The 14,602-nt window shown below is 43.1% G+C and overlaps 1 protein-coding gene across 1 annotated transcript in view; it reads right to left on the bottom strand.

Moving 5' to 3' along the window:
- The window catches only part of COL23A1 (collagen type XXIII alpha 1 chain), a 317,718-nt gene that overhangs the window by 10,038 nt on the left and 293,078 nt on the right, over positions 1 to 14,602 (bottom strand). The window contains exons 17-28 of the mRNA XM_090021020.1: positions 13,712 to 13,765; positions 12,695 to 12,739; positions 10,969 to 11,058; positions 9,840 to 9,902; positions 8,786 to 8,827; positions 8,252 to 8,278; positions 7,554 to 7,625; positions 7,384 to 7,437; positions 6,721 to 6,747; positions 6,116 to 6,169; positions 5,248 to 5,334; positions 2,405 to 2,443 (exon numbers count right to left, since the gene is read on the bottom strand). Coding sequence (XP_089877146.1) covers positions 2,405 to 2,443; positions 5,248 to 5,334; positions 6,116 to 6,169; positions 6,721 to 6,747; positions 7,384 to 7,437; positions 7,554 to 7,625; positions 8,252 to 8,278; positions 8,786 to 8,827; positions 9,840 to 9,902; positions 10,969 to 11,058; positions 12,695 to 12,739; positions 13,712 to 13,765 — 654 coding nt within the window. The remainder of the gene's footprint in view (positions 1 to 2,404; positions 2,444 to 5,247; positions 5,335 to 6,115; positions 6,170 to 6,720; positions 6,748 to 7,383; positions 7,438 to 7,553; positions 7,626 to 8,251; positions 8,279 to 8,785; positions 8,828 to 9,839; positions 9,903 to 10,968; positions 11,059 to 12,694; positions 12,740 to 13,711; positions 13,766 to 14,602) is intronic.

Here is a 14,602-nt window from a genome sequence, read left to right as displayed (position 1 = left end):
CAGAGAAGGAAACCCCAGCAAGACTTGCATATCCTCAGCCCCCAGCCCCAGGAAGTTAAATAGACATTTCTGTCCAAGAGAGAAGCATTGCTGACAGTCACTGAAACATCCACAGGTACTTGGAGGAACTGTACTTCATCAGTGTCTTGCTGTTTCCATCCTGGTGGGAACACGTAGCAGCAAATGGTGTGGGCCTTGCCCTCTCTGCAAACTGAGAGTCCTTCTTTGATTCTGCCAGGTGCAAAGGCCGCAGCTTCTCCAACTTCTAGGGTTGCATCCTTTTTTTCTTTTTTGCCTTCAGCCAGAGTTTTTCACCCTTTCAGGAGGCATGTGCAATGGGAAAGCAGAGCTGAAAGCCACATTAAGCACAGGGATTTCCCTCCTCCATGCTGTAAGGCACACTAGGCAATGCATTGTCTCAGCTCAGTTAGTCCATGTCCACACAGTAGCGTTACCAGCAAATTACTTGCATTCCCAGCCACTGCAGTTTTTGTCTTTACCATCAGCTCCCGAAGTTATCATGCATCTCCTATAGGTCTGACAAACTTTGGAGCATTTTAAAGGTCCATACATGACAGCATCCAGTACAAAAACAATCAATATATTACTGTTGAAGTTTTTTTTTTTTTTTTTTTTTTTACAAAAAATTAAAAAAGAACAAAATATATCACATTATTATTTACACACTTTATGCTTCATGCTTAGCGATCACTGAAAAAGAACACACAGACAGACAATATTTTAGTCATACAGTAGGAAATGCAGCTTTACATTCAGTACCAAGCAATTACTTGTTAATACTGTACAGGCTGCGCCCCCCCCTTGACTTTTTTATATTAAAGTAGAGCCAGATGACTCGTTGAATTAAAAACTGGTACTTGAAGGCCGTTACCCAACTTTAACTGAGTTTGTAACCAGCTAGGGATACAATCTTACCTTGATTTGTGTTCAAGTTAAAACGGGCTTAGTAACCTCACTTAGCTGCTTGAGCATTAGTTTGTCATGTGTGTTCCAGCTTCCAATTAGATGTACAGCATTCTTTTACAGGTGTAACCATCCTCTTGGCTGGTCCAAGCATTTGGCTTCATACCTGTCTCATATGTTAGCAAGCATTGCTGGAAATGCAGGTATTGACCCAGTGGAGGCATGTCATGTAGCACTATGTCCTCTCCCACTGAAAGGCACTGGGATACCAGACTACAACGTCCCAAATGCACTGATACAGACCCAGTTAAGCAACACTGGGAGGGGAGGGTGGGGTGGACACAAAAATCTGATGGTAGAAAAGCTGCTGTGTGAAGCTGAATTATTTCTAACTCTTTGAGGGGACCAGTTAGCCTGTAGGTGTCACCCTGCCCTACCTTCTGCCTCTAAGGGGACCAAAAACCCAACAGCTGCATACCTAGCTAAAGGTATAGTGTAGGCAAAGCCTGAAAATAAAGCACTGTAAAGCAAGAATGAAAATTAAGTTCAAACCCATTTTTCCTTGCTAAACACTTGGACTAATCAGGTGCCAGGGGATGTCTAGTAGTACAGAACTAAGCTGCTGTCCTTCCTGGTACACTAAAATTAACTAACTTCACAAATACCAGGTCAGTCTTGAAACCTGACATTTGGGCTCTCAGAGGGAAGGTTTTTCAAATACTTCGTGGGTCACAGATGATATTGGAGGATTTTTCAATCAGGAAAAATAATTGCAATACTATTTATTTGTAATTTATTTCTAGGCTGAATGTTGTCACGGTTTGGTGTAGAAGAATACAGTCCAGAAATTCAACCTCAAAGTAGTTCTTGCTTTTACAGACTGCCTTCAGCATTTGTCTCCATTTTATTGCATTTCCGAAGTAGAACACACACACTCACCCTCTCTAACCCCTATTTTTAAAACCTGGTCTTCATGTTTAATAAGTGCATTTATTTGAGCATGTAATTTAGGACAGCTGAATGTAGGGAATCATCACTATATCTACATATCAGGTATAACAAGATCAGTGACTCAGGGCCTAAGTCAGCAGAGCTCTGCACAAGTACCTTGGTCACACGAGTGACCCCTTTGACCTAAAAGGGGACTACTCATGCGAATAAACTAAAGTAACCTGATTATTGGTGCTACTCATTTCCAAAATCAGAGGTTTAATTACAGCTGGCCTGAATCCTCCCTGCCCTCCCTTCTATGGACAAGATTTATGGGAAGGGTACTTCACAGCAATGGAGTATTTTGCACTTCCAAGGAAGTATCTTGTTCTAGCACTGTTAGAGTCAGTAGCCCAGTATCACTGCTCTTATCTAGTATGGCATTTTCTATGTAAGATATGTTCTTTGTTGCATAGTCCACAAATACAAGCAACCCACTCAAAATGCAGTCACATTCAAGCCATTCAGTAATCCAGGATATTTACTGTACCTTGTGCCAACATCCTGGTACTGGCAATCCATCTGGTCCCTGAAAAATTAAGTCACAAGTTTAATTCTGTTGGCAATTACACTGGAAAAAAAATCCAACTCATTCATTATGAAGGTGCAAGATTCAGCTACACAACCTACCAAGACAAACTCTAATGACATGCAGAAACACATTATAACTGCACACACATTATAACTACACAAACATAAATGTAAGTATGATAATTAGTCCATCAGGAGTAATCTCATTCTAATTTGCATTAGCACCAAAAAAAGTTACATGACTCTTTTCTTGTACATTCAGAAAAAAATTGTAAAAACATATACCACATCTGGAATCCCGGTGAATTCATTTCACAACCTGACTTAAAAGGTTGTGATTTCTGCAATCAGAAGCATATGTGGAGGGAAGGACATGGGAAATGCCTTTTGGTATCAAGCCAATTTCAGCTGTTTTTTCCCCAGCAATCTCTGTCTCTGAACTGGACCCTTAAGTACTTAGCCCTATTGAGAAATTCTGACCTGCCCCACTGATTTCAATGGGAAGACTCATGGAGTAACCAACTATTCAGTAGCAGCAAGTGAGGAAAGACTAGCTAACCACAGACAGAGGCATCATAGACCTGTAGCAATCCGGAAGTTGGTACAACTTTGCTACCACAAGGGAAAATGCAAGGACCCCTAGAGAGAAAAAAGGACCTCACTAAATATGAGCCAACTCTCTAATTCAAAGATGTCTTGGGAGGAACAGGCAATAAAGCCACCAACATTCAGCATCTGAAGAGCGTTATGTCCATTTCTGCATGTGCCTTCTGTGCATAAAACAATGGTGAGGACACAGTGCTTCCACAGAACTAGTAAGAATTATCTATTATATGTGCAGCCAGGGTAACTCTTGGGCTGCCAGTATCTCTTCATTAAAATATGCAGCCTATATCCTCATTTTTGGCAACAGTAACACAGTCACCAATGTTTAGGTGGTCTCTTCCCTCACAGAACCACAAGGCACTTTCTACACCCAATTTGCAGACTCTACAGAGGAATCATGCTATCCAGTTCTGGACTGAAATCTATTCAGCAGAACACAGCAACATGCTTCAACAGCCTAGGCCAAGAAATGAAGTGACACCACTCGAAGGAAGGGTCTGCAAACCATTAAAGTCCACTTCCATACTTTGTAATTAGGAAACAAAAATACTGCATCAACAAGTTACATTTTGCTGAGGTATGAGATCACATGCATCAGATTTACTACTCCACAGTATTTACCCATGTTGAAGCATTCCCAATAATTACAATGACAAACACTTTGGAAAATATAACATTTCTGAGAAGCAAGTGTCAAGAGTTTATTGGGGCTTGCCATATACATCTGATTTCTTGGATACAAGTGAAACCTATTTAGCTTTGAGAAAGAATAAGTGTGTTGTGCCCTTTGGCTGCTTTACATGATTACAGATGGTCTCCACGTGCTTCAGTTTCTGATGCATTCTTCCTGATGAACTCTTCTGGTTGGTCATGCAAACAGTCACTTCCCACAGCAAAGCCAAGCACAGGCCTCTTCAGATAATCTTTGGACTTCAACTTGCTGACTTGCCAACTATAACATAGAGGACAAGCTACACGTCTAACCTGCCTTTCCTTCTCTCCTTAGGGGGAATGGATGGATGCATGTGTTCAGAATGAAAAGGGCTTTGCAGCTTCAGACACATGCACAAGGGCATGCAAGATGGAAAAGGAGCAGAGATACTATACCAAAGGGCAAGGCAGGCTCACGCCCTCCAGGCCTGGGAAACCTGGCTCCCCTTTGTCGCCTTTAATATTATGGTCTCCCTGTTTAAAAAGTAACTGTTTGTTGAGAACGATAAGGGACACAGAAGTGTTACCTGGACAGATAGAGCAATTTCATCAGGAAGGGAAAGAACGTGGTTTCACATTATTTGACATCTGTTTCTAAAGAGTAGGCCTCAGAGTCATTTCCCAGCAGCAAATTCAGCACAAAGAATGTCATCAAATAAGCATATAATATGAGAAAAACTAGCCAGAAATTCATCTCGGTAACAGTGAAATTAAAAACATGAGTAAGATGACTTAGCACACTGAAGGTATGGACACATGGACAACCTGCAATGGGTTAGAAGAAGGCAGGGCTTTATCATGCCTTAGCTGCTCTGGGTACCTGCCAATGTGATCATCCTTACCCTGTGGTAGGTGAAAGCTAAACTAAGCCCACAATAAAAGAGAAGTTAGGTACTGTGGGTTAGCTTCTACTTATCATGGGGTAAGAGCATATACATGGGCAATTACAACAGAACAGCTGAGGCATGATAAAATCCTGCTCCTTTCACCATACCAGCAAATGGTTCCTGTGTCCATCCCTAAGAGAAGAAAGGTGATCCACCAGAAGAAGCCAACATTAGCTTGTCCTGCTTATACCAGGGAGGAAATTTCACTCAATATGCAATCTTCTTCCGCTCAGTTTCATGTCATCCCAACACATTCAGGATCTAGAGAGACTGCATGCAGAGGCTAGAAGACTTAACACCTTTTTAAAAGACTGAGCTATGTATTGTGAAAGTTCATTGTTCTGACAGGTCATTAAGGGGAGCAATATATCACAGCTTTGATCTCAGCAGGGCAAAAGAAAAGAAAGGAACAAAAGTGAAAAAAAATCAATGGAAACCTGCTCCGATCTAGTGAAAGGTAAGAGGACTCTCAAGCATCGCCCTCCGCTGGCTGTGCTGCCTGTGGAAGTAATGGTACTCTGGGAACCATTACATGTAAGGTAAAGCTGTTTAAACATTTCAGTTTGAACTATTTCCCATCTGCAAGATGAACACATACCACTGGGCACGGCTGATCCAGTCCAGGAGGGCCTGGCTCTCCTTTTTGCCCCTTGGCTCCCTTTCTCCCTGGTATTCCTCTTTCTCCCTGTGGACACAAAAGAGTTGAAGGTGGCTTCAAGCAGTGGGCCTCAAGGGCAACAGTTCAATTTAAACAAAGGCAACACCCCAAATTAAAGCTGGTCAGAAAAATTCTGCTGGAACATTTTCTTGTCAGAAAAGGCTGGCTCTCATTCACTTCTGTCAGCAGCTGGACAGGCATCTGTCAAAGATCTGTCTGCTTTCCTGCCAGTTCATACCCACCCAACTGGCAGTGCCTGGTGGGCTGCCAGAGAGCTGGGGACCCAGAACTGCTAAGCTCCCAGCTACCTCTGAATTGGGAGGTTGGAAACCACAGGGGTTGCAGCTTCCAAAGGATGAAGCTCTGTGCTCAGTCAGGGCTCCCAATTATTCCTACACTCCCAGCTCCCTGTCTGGTGCAATTTAATTTCTAATCAATAATTCTGAAGTATTCCCTTTTTTAAATGGCTCTATTCCTGCTCCCCTTAGCCAGTGGAATGCCTAAGGCCTTAGTCAGGTGCGAGGTAGAAGGGGCATGGATTTTGAACCAACCACTGTCCTTACCCATGTTACAAGTGCACTGGTATTAATAAGTTTGAAAGTGGTCTTAACATTTACAGCACCCAAGTCACTGACTCACATTTTCACTGGGGTCTTGCTTGAGCAAGACATCAATGGCATCAAAACTTAAGAGAGATTTTGAGAGTAAACTTTGGGCAAAGTTAGGTAGAACTTCTTGGTTTTGTTATTCAGGCCGCACAGACAGGATTGGGCCCTTTGTGACCAGGAAAGATGTGACATGTTCTCACCTTCTCTCCCCTTTCACTTTTTTCTCCTTTTTCTCCTCTTAGACCTGGGAAACCCTACCAAGACAGTTTGAAATGGGGAAAAGATTTGTAAGTTTAATTCCAACAACTCCAATTACACACAGCCTTGCTCACAAGATCAGTTAGGACCTCCCACCTCTTTTAAATGCCAGCATCAGTGACTATGAATGTGAATTTTTCCTGTTGTTCATTTTTGCACATTAGGGACTTTGCAGAAAGGTGAGGGTTTAGTATACCATGATGGTATCTTCCATCTTAGGAATTTTGATTTTATTTGGTCTGATATAGATATACTTAATTAAAACAAAAGTTCCTCAGTCATTAGGTGGAACAAAAGTGAAGTGTAGGAGGGTGACATGCACTGGGGAGATGAGAGGTCTTATGGCTACAATCATGGTGTGATGCAACTAAGCCATTCCTCCTTCATCAAACCAGCCATTGGTCACAATGGATTTAATTTTAAATGGGACATAAAGTGTTAGAAAGCAATTGTCTGTAAAACTAAAATGCCAATTTTTTAAATAATTTCACATGCACATTACTGATGCTCCTGGTGCCACAACTGAAGTAACAGATCAAGCACTTACATCTAACCCTGGCTCTCCTGGCTTCCCCTAGAGTCGTAGAAATAGAAAAGAAGGTGCCATGTTAATTGTCTGGTCTGTTGTCTGTAGACTGACGACTGACTTGGAGAAATACTGTCCCAAGTACAGCGTGCATCTTTGTATAACCTAAGGCAAACACCTTGCAGGTGTGGGTTCAATTGCAGGATGGAGTATTATGTACAAAGCTAATATACCAAGTGAACAAGTGCTGGAGATAATTAGAAGAAAAGGTTCTTTTCCCCTCCAGTAGGCAAATGATTTCTCAGTGTCACTGCCATGTCTCCTTAGGAGCAAATGCATTTTACCTAAAAAACTGGATAAAATAGATAAACCAAGCAGGAGAGCTTGGAGTCCACTGTGATTGTGAGTGATCAGCCAGAATTATACCTGATGCAACTCTATTGACCTCCAACTCATAGGGAGTGACTGAAAACATTGAGGTTGCTTGGATCTGCTGCTCCTGAAACATAGACCCCTTGTACTTGTGCGAGAGGACAGCTAGTCAGTCATTCATACCATAGCACCCGTGACCCAGAGGAGTCCAGTCCAGACTGTATCCTGGACTGGATGGGGGCATGCAGCCTCTTAACCAGTAAGTTCAAATCACAATATACTTTCATCTCCCCTTTCCCCTGGAATGATTACCTTCTCTCCTTTGGTACCTGGTAAACCAATAAGTCCAGGAGAACCGGGAGGACCCTGGAAAGAAAAGCAACCTATGAGAAGGACTTGGAAAAGCACTCCTGAAAGATTGCTTGTAGCACAAAGGCTAGAATTTAGGAGGTATCGGGCATAAAAAAAACTAGTCTACTTACAGGTGGCCCAACATCACCATTTGCTCCTTTCTCCCCACTGTCTCCCTTTTCTCCCTTTGTGCCATCTAAACCCTGAATGAAAAAGATAATGAGGTTCACTGAGGGCACAGTACTGACAGGGTCTGCTGTCATACCACTTGACCAAAACTGCCACTAAAGGAAACAGAAATTGTGCCCTGTTGCACGACTGACGGCAGGTCCAGGTCCAACAGAAAGTTGGACTCAGACTGGCATGGTCCATGCGCAGGATCACAGTACTTAGACCAGTAAGAGACCAATGAGCACATCAATCCTATCTTCATGTAAACACAGGAGAGAGCACCGTATGTCACGACAGGTGTTTATTCTCCTCCCTTCATTGAAGGACTTTGCATTTCGCTCTCAGATGAGAAATATATGCAAGTAAAGGGATAAACACAGAAGCTGTGAGATCGGGCATAGCACTATGTTGTTGCATGCAAGCAGAATGACAAAGAAGCCTCAAGTTCATAAATCCATTTGGAGGAAGTCTTCCTCATACAATGTCTGCCTAATTTTCAACACCACCGAGTGCCTACAATTCCCAACAGCAGTCAGAGGACGCTTTCGGTAACCAGCACCCTTATCGGCCCTCTGATCAGAGCCCCTTGTGTTCTCTTTAAATAATGCCCTGGCAGCCTGGAAGTATTGTATGACAAACATATAATGCACTGACTCACCTTAGGCCCTTGGATTCCTGGAGGACCCTGTAGGAAAGAGAACAGGGTGTCTGAAAACCAGGTTTCTAAGTCATTTAGATATCAATGAAGATGTGTTCCCAAATCTTTTGTTTCCTTGCTCGGGTAGTTGGTTGTTTTTGTTAACACTATGAGTCTGTCTGGGATGATTATTTCTCTACCTAATCATTTCATCTCAAACATTTCTTGTCAAGGACTGTTTTTTGGCCTCAACAAGGACCAGGCCCTTCATGGCTCCCCTGCCATCTGCCCCTGGCATGCCAACATCTTACAAGTTGAAGTTGTGGGTGTTTTTGGCACTCTGCTCAAAAATGTTGCTGACCCCTGTTCTAAAGGATCCAAGAAATCATCCTGTAGTTAGTTTGGAAGCACCTTACAGCCCATTTGTCTCTAGCCACTCAGACCGTGCATGGCAAACTGAAGTGCAAACAAGAGACCTACTCCTATAATACATTTATCGTGTTTATGAAACCTCAGTTCTTGTCTACTGTACGTGCTACTTTGTCATAGTCTTACCATAGGGCCCGGCAATCCAGGAGGTCCTGGCTCAGGTATGATCTGCATAAAGAAATACTATTATATAATGAAGTGACTAGATACACTAGATAGGCTTATCTGTATTGTAAATATGCCAAAGGAAACAAACAGTTTAAAAATGGAAAATTAACATGGCACTGAATCAGTGTCACATGACGCAGTGTTCTGCCCTGTTAATCAGCAAAGATGGCCGTAACAACTTTAAACTAATAACACTCTTTTCTGTAGAGCAAGTTAACAAACTCATTACATATTCATCAAGGGCTTGCCTAGCTTTATACATTAAACAACCCAAGAAAATATTCAAATTCAGCGCATTTGCTAGGCACAAAACAGAAGCAAGAGAACTTTTCTAATTTTCTTAGAAACACTGTCTGTCCCTCCTGCTCGGTTCTGAATGTAGATCATCTCTGTTCTCTTGTCACTCATACAAAGCTTTAAGTAAAACTATCAGTATAATTTCCTTAAAAATGGTAAAGCAAACAAAAAGATTAAAAAAAATCTTATAGGGCTGCAATATTCACAAAAACTCTTTTCAGAACAGGATATAATAAACTATTTCTAGTTGAATCATAGAAATTTAGGGTTGGAAGGGACCTCAAGAGGTCATCTAGTCCAACCCCCTAGATGGTCAAGGCAGAACCATCCCCAACTACATCATCCCAGCCAAGCCTTTGTCTAGCCAGGTCTTAAAAACCTCCAAGGATGGAGAGTCCACCACCTCTCTGGGTAGGCTGTTCCAGTGCTTCACCTCCCTCCTAGTAAGAAAATTCTTGATTGACAAGTTCTAAAACAAGCAAATGTCTAACTTTTTTGCCGTATAAAAGATGTGCCACAAGACTTTCCTTTGCAATGAAAATGTGCATTAGTTTTAGTGAAAAGCACATCTGGAATTCAAATGCCTTTTCTGCTCATTTACCCTACAGGTATTCATACTGAAGATTTAACTCCAGTTATTGCACATGCTGATTTCTTATGATATTGACCTCACTATGACCGAGAGCCTCATAGCCATAGTAAACGAATATCTTACATGATTATTCTGCAAGCATGGGGATCCAGTTCCTCCTTTTTCTCCTTTTGGTCCATCAATTCCCTAAATGGTAAGAATAATCATAATCTAGATCTCTCGATATGCTGATAGAGAAAAATACATTTCCCTTCCCTTATCCTAAAGTCTTATTTCAAGTAATTCTGATTTGCTTCAGCAAGGCTGTTGCTTGTGAGCAAGTCTGAAAGTGTCTTCCCCCCCTACCCAATTTTTTAAGCATAGCTCTGTATTGGGAAAGCCACTGTTACAGTTGTCTTGCTTAGGGTTGGGGGTAGAACAGACCAAGATTCAGATCTGATTCTGTGCATTGTTCATGCCTGTCTGCCCAAAGCTGCATTGATTTCCAAGTACCTTGCACCATTGCACACTTATATTCATGGTTCCCATTCAGCAAAGCAACTAAGCACAGCTTTATTCTACGAATGGGCCTAAATCTCACTGACTTAATTGGGAATTAAAGACCCACATAAATGCTTTGCAAGGGTCTATACAAACTATGTTATTTGAGAACCTGCTTCCACTGAGAACTGGTAAATGTGACACATTACTGCTTCATAAATCAATGCAATTCTGCCCCCCTCTTGAATGAGTTTTCATTGTATTTACCAAGATCTAGACTCTCTGTTTTACAGTTGGGCAGAGGCATAGCCCAAACTTGTACAATAATAGTTGTATCCAACTTGAATGATCACAGCATTACTGTTGAGGAAGAGATGTGAGGGCAGCTTTTAGCCCATTAACATTCAAATACAACTCAGTCCCCATACTCCTTGCTAGAGATGTGCCCCTTTTTATTCAGACAATTATCCTTGCTTTCTGTCAGCAGATCACTTACTGCATTTAATAGCAGCTTTAGGTGGGCAATGCCATTTGCAAAGATTTTCAATGACTCATGGTGAGTTTTACCATACCAAGGCATAGTAATAGTATGCTAATAGTAAACAGTACTGCTAATGGGGAAATGAAAAACTTAGGAGTCCTCCCAGTTAAACAGCAACATTGTTTTGATAGGGGCATCGCAAACTAATAAAATGCCAAGACACGTAACATCTTGGGAAGCCAAACAGGCTAAAGCAATAAGCAGCTTATGCACATTAGCAGAGACACATACCGGTGGACCAGAGAGGCCCATTTCTCCTATTTCTCCTTTTTGTCCCATTGCCCCAGGGGTTCCTGTGTCTCCTTTAGATCCTTTAGGACCCTACAGTGTACAACAGAGCTTCATTAGAAGAGAGCTACATGTATTTTTAAAAGAACAACAGGCACATCTGCCTTTTAATTCTTTATATTCTTCACAACACAGGAAGCATGCTTTAACATTAAACAGTGGAAATACTGATTTTTGTCATGAAGACATCAATTTAAGATTTTAAACATTTATTAAAGAATTACAGACCATCTCAAATTACTGCTAAAATAAACCATTTAAATCCACAATCTTAGATGCAAGTAATTTCTTATAAACTGAAGTTTCAGCAAAGGAAAATGAATTCAGAGGAAAACAGATGAACAAGCCGATGCCATAGAACACAGACTGTTTTCTTTGCCTGCTCAGATTGAAAGCTGCACTTATCCATGGCCAATGGAAAGACCTTTCAGCTACACCGCTGCCTGCCACAACATAGTCATAGTTTCATAGTTAGTAGGGTCGGAAGGGACCCAAGCAGATCATCAGGTCCGACCCCCTGCCAGGGCAGGAAAGAGTGATTGTCTAGCCCCCCAGGGTAGGAGCCTGCACCACTTCTCTTGGAAGTTGGTTCCAGATTCTAGCCGCCCTGACCGTGAAGTAGCGCCTCCTGATGTCTAATCTGAATTTACCCTCTGCCAGCTTGTGACCGTTATTTCTAGTTACTCCTGGCAGTGCTTGGGGGAACAGGGACTCCCCCAATGCCTGCTGGTCCCCTCGAACTAGTTTGTAACAGGCCACAAGATCCCCCCTCAGCTTTCTCTTGTGGAGGCTGAACAGGTTCAGGTCCCGTCGCCTCTCCTCATAGGGCCTGCCCTGCTGCCCCCAATCGTGAGTGGCCTCTCCTGGACCCTCTCCATGTTGTCCACATCCCCCTTGAAGTGCGGCGCCCAGAACTGGACACAGTACTCCAGCTGCGGCCTGACCAGTGCCGCATAGAGGGGGAGGGTCACCTCCTTGGCCCTGCTTGAGATGCATCTGTGGATGCATGACAAGGTGCGGTTGGCCTTCCTGACTGCATCCCCACACTGCTGACCCATGTTCACCTTGGCATCAATGATGACTCCAAGATCCTTTTCTGCCTCTGCACTGACGAGAAGGGAGTTCCCCAGCCTGTAGGGATGGTGCTGGTTCTTCCTCCCCAGGTGCATTACTTTGCACTTGTCAGTGTTGAATCCCATCCTATTCTCATCCGCCCACCCCTGTAACCTGTCTAGGTCCGATTACAGCCTATTCTTCCCTTCTAGCGTGCCCACATCCCCCCACATCTTGGTGTCATCAGCAAATTTGAACAGCATGCTTTTTAAAGTCACTGATGAAGATGTTGGACAGTGTGGGCCCGAGGACCAAGCCCTGGGGGACCCCACTGCCCACATCCCTCCAGGTCAAAAATGACCCATCCACCACCGCTCTCTGGGTGCAGCCCTCCAGCCAGTTGGCTGCCCATCTGACTGTGTAGGTGTAGACACCACAGTCCCCCAGTTTCTTAATGAGAATGGGGTGAGAGACAGTGTCAAAGGCCTTCCGAAAGTCCAGAAAGACTGCTACCCCTGCATCTAAGGATTTGGTGACCTGGTCATAGAAGGCCACCAGGTTGGTCTGACAGGACCTGCCTCTAGTCTTTCATTGTATAAAGCTGTATCCCACTTACTTTTTCTCCATCAACTCCAGGTGGCCCAGGCAATCCAAGCTCTCCCTGAAGTAGCACAAAGGAATAAAGGTCAGAATTAAAAAAAACAAAACATTTTGTACACTAGGAAATTCTCCATTTGCGTATCCATCCACCAGACGTGATGGAGGGCAGCTTCTCAGGATTGTAAGGCTTGTGAGCAACCTGAGGTAGGAAATGACATCTGTGTGTGTCAAGTGAAGTGCCAGGTTTCATAACTCAATGAAAATTTGATTTGCACAGAAGGAAAGAGGAACATTAAGAGCTGGACCATGCTAATACCTCTCCCTAGCAAGATAATTTTTATGCATGCTTGTTTTAAAGAAATAATAACAAGTTAACTATTATTTACTACTTACTGACTAAATATTCTACCCTGGCTTTGTAACTAAGAGATGTGCATGTGAAAATACTAAGATGTGCGAAACCTCATTAGCAGAGCTGCCAACAGGAGGAAAAAAGCTGAACCTAGAACTTATGAGTATCAATAGCTAAGTGTATTGCACCCTCACAAGCATCGTCTCTATCAACAATGAAATCCAGACTTCCACTGATCAGTGGAAAACATCCACTTGATTTCAGTGGGACCAGGACTGTACCCATGATCTATGGATCTGCCCATGGACTCTCCCATGTGATGCCCTCATTCATAAAAGTGTTTCAGACCAGTAATGGCACAAAAGAACAAATATGCTTCTGCATCCAAGTAAAAGGTTTCTATTTCTTCAGACACAAGTTGTAATGCTCCTTCTCCTGCATATAGGTTCAGAAGTGGAGATGCCCAATATCAAAACCTTTCCTGTATGTAGCGTTTTGTGCTATGAGACACATTTGTCCAGCCTTGCTAAAAGCTGTTGTCACAGGGGCATGCATCCACCCACCGTTCCACATGGAGAACCCCTATCAATACACAGAGGAGTTTGACATGAGGATGTGGTGAGCAGCCGCTGTGTGCCCCATGCTGTGGGTTACTGTCTGGATAACAGAGGTCACGCTAACCTTCGGTCCTGGAGCTCCTTGAGGTCCAGGAGGTCCTGGGGGACCAGGTGGGCCCTGCAACACAACAAAGAGAGTTGGTGTAAACACAACTGCCAAGAGCACCATTACTAATCCTGCACGTGTTCACTTTGCTTCTGGGGATCAGCCAGGAGTGCTGCTTTTGATCCAGATTTACAGTAAATATTTGTGTAATGTGCAGTGGCACAAATATCCACGACAATGTCAGCCAAGACCAGGGTGTTTCGCAGAAGAAATATTAACTCCCCAAATCTGTATCCAACTTCGGGTGTTTCAGTACTATGCACGATTAAAAGGCTAAAGGATCTAGCTGTAGAGAGAAATCTGGTCAAAAAACTGCTTTATTGCCGTAGGCCCTTCTGCTCTCTTTGCTGGTTACAGCTATTTTGGGGAGACATCCCATGGAGACTGATAATATCCAGGAAGAGTCATCAGATTAGAAGCAACTTCCATGGGTCCAGCTCTCTGCAGAAGGCAGGAGGCACTATCCCTAAACCTGTATGCTTATTTAGCCTCTTCTTGGAACCTCTATTGAAGGAGATTCAACAGCTCTCTGGGCCCACTGGTTCAGGGGTACAATAACCTGGCCATACAGGATAACTTTATCAAAGGTACAGTTTGACCACGCTCCTGGAGAACCTTCCCACCCATTCAGGCCCACACTACCAGGAAATAAAACATTAACTTATTAAGACCACAGCAATGTGATTAAAGAAAAGTTGAAATACAAAATGCTAACACAACAGGAAAACCCTCCCAAGTTTGTGCGGAAATCCTGCAGGCCACTGCAAACTGTTATCCTTACTAGAGACTCCGACAGACAGGGAGTTTGACAACCCTTTGGTGGGGTCATGTATTTTGTCATTTGCAAAC

This window comes from Crocodylus siamensis, chromosome 10 (assembly GCF_052110815.1).
Source record: "Crocodylus siamensis isolate JL-2025a chromosome 10, ASM5211081v1, whole genome shotgun sequence".
Classification (NCBI taxonomy): Eukaryota; Metazoa; Chordata; order Crocodylia; family Crocodylidae; genus Crocodylus; species Crocodylus siamensis.
Note: the sequence above shows the minus strand (reverse complement) of the source record. Positions and strands in the feature narration are given on the sequence as shown.